Below are 8,452 nucleotides of genomic sequence, written 5' to 3'. Positions count from 1 at the left end.
GATCTTTCTAAATGTATATAAGAGGGTAAGGGGAGGATTTTCATTTATTCTAAGCAATTCTATATTGTTTGAAACTTTTAATACCATGCATTTAGTACTTCTGTCATGAAACAAGCACAAATATCATATTATTCCACTTTAAAATTTTCGAACAGCTATCCAATGGTTGCAAGATAAAACTCAAACTTAACATTACAGTCTCCTTTAGTTCTATCACTTCATCAGTTAGCTTCACGAAGTGATGCCTTGCTTTTCTCTTTTTCTCCCACACAACAACTCTGCTAGGGTTATCAAAGATGCTCAGTTCTGGGACTTCCCTGGTGGTCCAGTGGCTTAAACTTTGCATTCCCAATGCAGGGAGCCCAGGTTCAATCCCTGGTTGGGGAGCTAAGATCCTGCATGCCACTCGCCACAGCCAAAAAATAAAAAAATAATTAAAATTGTAAAAAGATGCTCAGTTCTGAAAAATAATAAATAGCTACATTAAAGTATCTACAGTGTGTCAAGCACTTTACATGTAATCTCATTTTTCAACCCTGTAAGGCAGGCATTACCATCTAATTTTTTTTAATGAAAAAACTGAGGATCCAAGGTTAAGTGACTTCCCCAATGGGACACAGGTACTGGGTGAGGTAAGATTTGAACCTTAGGCTCTTTCCACTCTTCCATGCTATTTCTAGAATGAAATGTTCCCAGCATTCTGGCCCCATCATCTAGAGGAACATTACTTCTTATCTTTAACACTTTAGGAGGCAGCTTAGTATAGTATTTCAGACTATGAGCTCGAGGCAAATTACCTGGGTTCAAATCCTAGCCCTACAACCAACTAACTATATAACCTTCAATAAGTTAATTTCTCCAAACTTCAGTTTTTCCATCTGTAAAATGAGTACAATAGATCTCACTCAGAATTGTTTTCAAAAGATGATCCAATATAAAATACTTAGTACAGTATGTGGCAAATAGTATGTATAACTCCAATAAAGCATAGCTATTATTATCATTATACTGCAGGTGCATCTCAAAATTCTGTTGTCCCTTTTGTTCATCTGGAATTCCTGGTCAGTACATCTGAATCGTGATTTGCCATATCCTAATTGTCCCTTCTACGCATTTCTGTGTAGCATAATTATATTGTACAGGCTTTCCTTTTTGAGTGATTTTTCCAAGACATAGCTCTAGAACACTAATTTTAATTCATACATTAAACAGCTAATTGCTCAAATGCTGCTCACTTGTTAGGGTGTTAAGAATGTAATGATTTAATTGTCAAATTGCTTTGGCATTTCTTATATAAATGCTAACAACAGTAATTCTTTTACTGCAGGACTCATCTTTTTTTGCCCTGTGTGTAGTGATCAGTTCTACTTGCCTGTCTTCATAGTGGAACCTCAGGATGGCCAGAGTAACCTCCTGGTGTGTATTCTAATCTGCTCTTCTGTTGGCTCACTTTCTGTGTCAGGTATCAAGTTTGGACATTGCCTTGAAGTGACAGTCGCTCAGTCATGTCTGACTCTTTGCGACCCTTTCTTTTAGGGAAGCCAATCACAAAACCAGCCCTGGGCTGGATACTATTTGTCTTGTGCTTTGTATAAGCATTCAGATAAACTATCTGAACAGGGCCTTGGTATTTTCAGTACCTATGCAGTCATTCCATGTAGTATTTCCTTTTCAAGAAATGGCAGCCTATGGTCCTCAACAACTTTAGTGGTACCTCCTGTGGCTTCCTTTGCACAGCTCTTGGCTGTTTTCCCTCTCCAGCTTTTAAGATATTCCTCTTGGTCCATAGCTATTGTCTTTTATGAATGAAGTGAAAGTCACTCAGTTGTGTCCAACTCTTTTGTGACCCCATGGACTACATCCTCTGTCCATGGGATTTCCCAGGCAAGAATACTGTAGTGAGTTGCCATTCCCTTCTCCAGGGGGATCTTCCTGACCCAGGGGTCGAACCCAGGTCTCCTGCATTACAAGCAGGTTCTTTACCATCTGAGCCACCAGGGAAGCCCCTATTGTCTATGATCAATAAATCTAAACAATACCCTTACTCCTCCACGGAATGAAAGAGTTACCAGACTTTTTTTCCACCAATCTCTTTCAAGTCCAGCAAAATGCCAACAACAAAAAAATGAGGCTGAGAGAATAAGGAATCTTAAAAGAAGCCCTACTTGGAGGACTGAATTAAAATCTCCCTAGGCCAAAATTTTGTACTAAGGGAAAATTGGTTAAAAAAGGGCCATCGACTGCTTTCCATGTAAAGGCTATTTTACATGGGGTTTACTGAATTTTTTTTTAAATTCACACTCCTCGTGATTTGTTAGCATAAATACCAAGGTCTTGCTTGATTTCCGTGTATCAGTTATCCCTGATGCTCATTCATGTGCAAGGGCCTTAGGGATAGTATGGTTCCAGTTTTCACAGTATGCTTGGGTAAACCCTAGAGGTCCACAGTATGCTTGGGTAGACCCTAGAGACAGTGCCTTAGTTACCAGGGGGGGCTGCTGCACAGGGATGTGGAGGAGGCCTCCAGATACCCCCACCACCAGAGCAGCTTTGCGTTTCTATTTTATATCTTAGATTCCTTTTCCTTTCAGGAAAGGTCTACTAATCCAGTCCTCTTGTTTTACAGTTGAGGTTTGAATTTTCTATCCTCAACATTTGAAATGAGGACTTTGAATGTCGTTAGGGCTGACAGTACCCTTTCTATCAAGGTTTTGAAATAAATTTCTGAGACTGACAAACAAGAGCTCAAATTGTTGCTCTGGGACTTAACCTCCAAGAGGATGTGGGCAAATGGTCTACTTTTTCTTTCCCGTTGTGTCTAGCAGCAGCGAACATATACTTGGTGCTCAAGTGTACTGCCTGAATCTGACAGACCCACTTTCTTACTATGTATGTTAGCTGAGCAAGCAATACTACTTTGTAAGAACAGACAAATCGGTTTGTATCCAAAGGTAATGAAGGATAAGAAATATAGATACAGTAAAATAAGAAATGATACAGGAAAAAAAATACTTGTGTATGGTATTCAGTCGTGTCCAAGTCTTTTGACCCGTGGACTGTAGCCCATCAGGCTCCTCTGTCCATGGGATTCTTCAGGCAAGAATACTGGAGTGGGTTCCCAGACACGGACATGAACTTGGGCAAATTCTAGGAGACAGTGAGGGACAGGGAGGCCTGGCATGCTGCAGTCCATGGGGTTACATAGAATCACAACTTAGTGACTGAACAAAAAAGGAAAGATCAGTGCACGTCCCCAGGCTCCATCTTCAATCAGTCTCTGATGGATTTCTTACTATCCTCCTTACTCACTTTACCTTCAGCCACACTGACTTTCAGATTCTTCTACTACACTGGTGTTCCTTCCTTAGGGCCTTTGGACTTGGCATCTCCCTTACCTGAAATGTTCTTCTCTCAGATACCTACATGGCTTGGTTACTTAGTTCTTTCAGGTCTCTGCTGAAAGGTCACCTCCCCCAGGAGGCCTTTTCCTATCATCTTTAGCTAAAATAACAATGCCCCACAAACATTCCTTGACACCCTTACTCTGCTTCTTCTGCATGGCACTCCTTATATTGACACATGGATATGTTTGTGGCCTGTCTCCCCTCACTAAAATAGAAGCTACATGAAGGCAGGGACTATTTCTGAGCACTGCTGGTCCCCAAAATGGTGTGTGGCAGAGTAAGTACTTAAATGTTTATTTTATTGTGTTTTCTAGAGTTTTCAAACTTTCCTTGTACTGCCTGTATGGTGGCAAGTTAAACAGGGACTAGAGGCTTCTAGAAATGTGTATTTCCCAGTCTTCATGGATTGGCACTAGAGGCTCACAACAAGAGTTCCAATTTAGGTCTACACTCCATCCCACTAGGATGTGAACTAAGGAATGGGATCCAGTCTCAAGAATCTCTTCCACTCCACTCAGGGAACTGACCATCAGTACTGAACTCCTTCCCCTTCATCTCATTTCAAAGTCCTCTTTACTCTCAGAAAGGTCAGGGGTTGCTGTAATACCGTGCCATAACTTGCACAGAACAGGTACCCAGGCTGACTACATTTCAGCCTTGGAACCAGCCCACTTGGAACCAAATCTCTCCAGGGTGCAGGTGATAATCAGAATAGAAAGCCTTCTCAGTCACAGACTTGAATCTTGTAGCTTTTATTTCAGTCATTAAAAGACGCAGTAAATGGAAACTACACTGATTTACATTAGGCATGCACCTCAACCTGATACTGCTGTTAGTTTCTGACTGGCCCAAATCTCAATTTTTTTCATTGAGGCACATCATTAAATCTTTTTGAACCCTGATACACAGGGTAAGTTAACTTCTTCCTTGTGGCAGTTTAGTATGAAAATTACGTTCACTGGCTAGATTCCTTTAACTAAAGGCCTCTAGACTCTCAGGCAACCTGTACTAGCTCGAGATCATATGTCATATAGATATGTAAGTGAATCACGGTATAAGGGAGGCAGAGAATCTAGAAAGTTGAAATATATTTTTTCCAGCACTGATAATTAAACCCTAGATAAGGAGGCCTACAGTTGAGTACCAAATTACTCTTCCCCTACTGCTGCCATTTCTGAAAGACACCAAGATGTATACTGAACTCCCCCAAAATCTGCAATGAACCCACACAAATAACAGATTATTACCTATCTGGTCCCAGCATCAAATTATAGTGCAATTCCACTATTAAAATTATAGGAAGCAGTTAATGGGACTACAAGAAAAGCATCATCCCACAAACAGTAATATGCATCTAGTAGAGTTTTTCATTCATCTGTCAATTGTTTCACAAGACTAGCATGAAAAAAACACAACCCCAAATACATCTGACCCTCAAATCCCCCCAAAATGGGTCTTTGTTCATTCTCAGATGGCAGGATGTCCCAAGAGTGACAAAGGTGGGGGCCAACTCCCCCACAGCCTTTTCTCCAGCTATCCCGTCAACTGCTCTTCATCTCTTGAACTACCTTCCTTTTCCAAAGAGGTAATGCTGAGGTCAATCAGAAAGGCTTTCTGAGAAGACTGGCTTGGATTTCTGCGTCTGTTCCAGTCGATTCAAGATGAATTGGCTTGTGTCAATGAAGCGCTCAACGCAGTTCACAAAACAGGCCTCAGCCCGACTGTCCAACTTTGGCCCAGGCTTATCCATGCACTTTTCCTGCTCAGGACAAGATACAGAATCACAAAGGGAACTTGGCAAACAAAAAAAAAAAAAAAAAAAAAAAAAACCGGAGGTGGAGCTTCTTGTTGCTTAGAGGAAAAACTTCACCTAAAAACAGTATCTGATATGTTAATCACAGTTCACATTCAGCAGTTTACTGTGTGGCAATTTTCCACAGCCTTAAATTCTCACAGCAACCCTTTGGAACAGATTCTGTTTATTATTAATCTTCATTTCACAAAGAGGGAAGCTGTGGCACAGAGATAATAAGTCAGAAAATGATGGTGCTGAGATATTACAGAGCAAGACAAATGACAAAATGCAAGGAAAATACTAGGGAAGTTAACCCTTTGCTGAATTTGGTTACAACTCTACAATGCTGCTTGCACCAAGTGCCTTTAAACTAACTGCAGGATAAATGGGTGAAACGATAGATCATTGAAGCAAGACACCATAAAAGCTACCAAAGGGAAAAAAAAGTATTTGGAGATTCTATAATATATACTTAAGCCAGAGGCTCTTGAATCCTCTCTCTCAAGACGAATGGAAAATTGTATGAATTTTCCTGAAGTGCCCACTGCTTTTCAGATTCTTAAAGGAGTCTTTAACCACACCACCGCCTGGTCCAAATGTAACGAACCAGATATTTAAAAGAATCAAACCGCTCTAGTTCAAGGCAGATGGGAGCTAAGCAATCATTTGTTGAGGGTCAGAGTCCAGCGATACCATAAGTTTATAATTCAGATGAATTTCGTTCGCTATTCTGTTGTGTATACAAGCCTCAGTCTTTCCACTTCCAAGGAAATTTATCCCTGGCTTCTGAATTCTTTGAATTTTGTATGTCAAGGCAGAGTAGTTATGCTGTCCTTGGCAGCCAGAGAACACTTTGATTCCAAGCTGCAAATAAATGCCTTCTACCCTTTTGCCAAAGTCCCCTAACAGGGCATACACAGTTCCTCAACCTTCAGACCTGAAACGGCTTGGTATTACACAACAATCGAACAAGAAGGCAAAAAAGTGTGTATGTTGGTAGACATTACTCCACTTTTTTGGTTCGTGGGTTAGAGCCACTCCTCAGCAGGGACGGTTAGAGCAACTAAGGAATCAAGGCAAACTCTGAGGAGTGCAGGGACGGGAGATTCACTGATTCTGGGACTCAGGATAGCAAGCATTAAATACCATTAGCGGGGGCGCTCATCAGTCCTAGTGACCAGCACTAGGGAGCTTCAACCTTGAATGCCTAGAGTTCTGCTTGAGACAGCAGCATAAGTCTTCTACAATACCCAATCCTCTGCACTGACAAAGCCGAGGTCCGGAGCTACACCCACCCTGAGACGCGGAGTCACCCTTTTCCCCTCCCGGCTTGGCCTGAGGAACCTAAGGAAACCAAGGGGTTCTGCCGGGTCCTGTCCCTTTCCCGAATTCTAGACGTCGGGGTGAGTTGCGCGAGGCAAGGACAGGCAAGTAGGTACCGTGGCCAGGTCCCAGCCCCAGGCTCCTCACCCAACAAAGTTCCGTCATCTGGTGCACCAGCTGCTGGAAGCGCTGCTTCTGAGTCTCCACCTCAATGAAATGCTGCAGCTGCGGGTCTACGGAGCCCAACCCGGCCGCGGAGGAAGACGAGGAGGAATCCATCCCAGCGCGGGCACGCGTGCGGAGACGAACTCCACACCAACTCACCGACCTTCACGTGTCTCCGCGGCGGAACCGGAACCACAACCCGCCGCCTCTGGGACCGCCCCGCGAGCGCACTGCGCGGGCGCGGGGCCCTATGCGGGGGCCCGCCCCCGCCCGCACCCCAGCTCGGGCTCTGGGCGCTCCTTCCAGCTGTCCGCGCGCCTCGCTCCGCCCCGTACGCGACCCTGCGGCGGCGCCGTGTCTGCGACCGGAGGTCTCAGGACTGTCCGCCCAGCTCCGTGGCGCTGTCGAGACGTTATTTCAAAAGAAAAGAAAGAAGGTTAAAAAAAGGAAGTTACCTCGGACCATGTGGCCCTTTCCCGACCGGCCCAACAGCCCCGCCCCAGTCGGGTTTCAAATTGACCCACGCTTTCCCCGCTGCCGCGCTGGTGCTCGGCAGGGACGGCTGGGCCCGTAGCTTTGCTGTCCTGGGCCCCTGGCTCGAGTTCTTTAATGGAATTTACCCCGCCTGACGTAGCAAAAAGTGGCGCGGGCAGATTTTGTCTTCACCTGTTAGATTTATTCCGATGATATCTAATGCCTACCGCGTGCCAGGGTGTGAGCTCTGGTTTGTGATCTCTGTCTGTGATTCAGATGCTTTCCTGGGGGCTCAGCGGTAAAGCATCACCCTGCAATACAACGGTCCATCTACAAGGCAGGAGACGCGGGTTTGATCCCTGGGTCAGGAAGATCCCCTGGAGTAGGAAATGGCAACCCACTCCAGGATTCTTGCCTGGAAAATTTCATGGACTGAAGAGCCTGGCGGGCGACAGTCCGTGGGGTCGCAAGAGTTGAACACGACTTAGCAACAAAACCACCACCACCACCACCACCTGATTCAGAAGCAGAATCTACCAAGAGCCAGACGGCCTGAAGGGCCTTCCCCGATGGCTCAGATGGTAAAGAATCTGCCTGCCATGCGGGAGACCTGGGTTCCATCCCTGGGTGGATAAGATCCCCTGGAGAAGGAAATGGCAACCCACTCCAGTATTCTTGCCTGAAGAATTCCAGGGGCAGAGGAGCCTGGGGCTACAGTCCCTCCTATCGCAAAGAATCAGATACAACTGAGCGACTTAAGAGAGGGATTAAATGTCGAGAATCCCGTGGAGTTCTGAAAGTAGAAATGTGACAAACCAACCCAGACAACAGTTTCCGGGAACACTGAGATAGGGCGCTTCCGGGAGGCTGCATGATTAATCGAAATAGCAAGAAACCTTCATGCTTTCCAGTAATTTTATTTTATCAAAACACCCTCCCCTTCCATTTTTATGACACCATTTTATTCCTGCCAAGTTCTACCTCCCTCCCCCCCAGCTCTATTGCCTACCCAAAGAGCTGTCGGACCCCCATTGTGAGGCTATTTACATCCCTCCCTCCCTCCAAATGATTCAATCCTACATTCAGTCTGTTTTAATACTTTTGGAAAATTTCCTCTCTGGGGGAAAATACCAGGCACAAAAATTCCCTGGCCTTTGCTCAGAAGGTATTAATAGTATCCCAGGGAAGAGATAGAAAGGCATTCCTATATGTGGAGAGGGCCCTTTGTGTATTCAGCAAGGGCACGAAGGGCCTGGGATTTCCTCAGAGAAAGTGAAATTGAGATTGTGGA

General features: G+C 44.6%; 1 protein-coding gene across 1 annotated transcript; it reads right to left on the bottom strand.

Moving 5' to 3' along the window:
- Positions 1 to 4,148: 4,148 nt before the first annotated feature.
- TIMM8A (translocase of inner mitochondrial membrane 8A) lies at positions 4,149 to 6,849 on the bottom strand. Its single transcript, XM_052663501.1, has 2 exons — positions 6,670 to 6,849; positions 4,149 to 5,163 (listed from the first exon to the last, which is right to left on the bottom strand). The coding sequence occupies exons 1-2, from the start codon at positions 6,799 to 6,801 to the stop codon at positions 5,002 to 5,004; spliced, it is 294 nt and encodes a 97-aa protein (XP_052519461.1). The 5' UTR covers positions 6,802 to 6,849; the 3' UTR covers positions 4,149 to 5,001.
- Positions 6,850 to 8,452: the final 1,603 nt, after the last annotated feature.

This window comes from Budorcas taxicolor, chromosome X (assembly GCF_023091745.1).
Source record: "Budorcas taxicolor isolate Tak-1 chromosome X, Takin1.1, whole genome shotgun sequence".
Taxonomy (NCBI): domain Eukaryota; kingdom Metazoa; phylum Chordata; class Mammalia; order Artiodactyla; family Bovidae; genus Budorcas; species Budorcas taxicolor.
This window is presented reverse-complemented; position numbering and strand designations above follow the sequence as displayed.

Coding starts and splice junctions, on each gene's coding strand:
- TIMM8A (XM_052663501.1), bottom strand. CDS start 6,801: ATGGATTCCTCCTCGTCTTCCTCCGCGGCCGGGTTGGGCTCCGTAGAC. Junction 5,164..6,669: donor AGATGACGGAACTTTGTTGG/GTGAGGAGCCTG, acceptor TGTCCTGAGCAG/GAAAAGTGCATGGATAAGCC.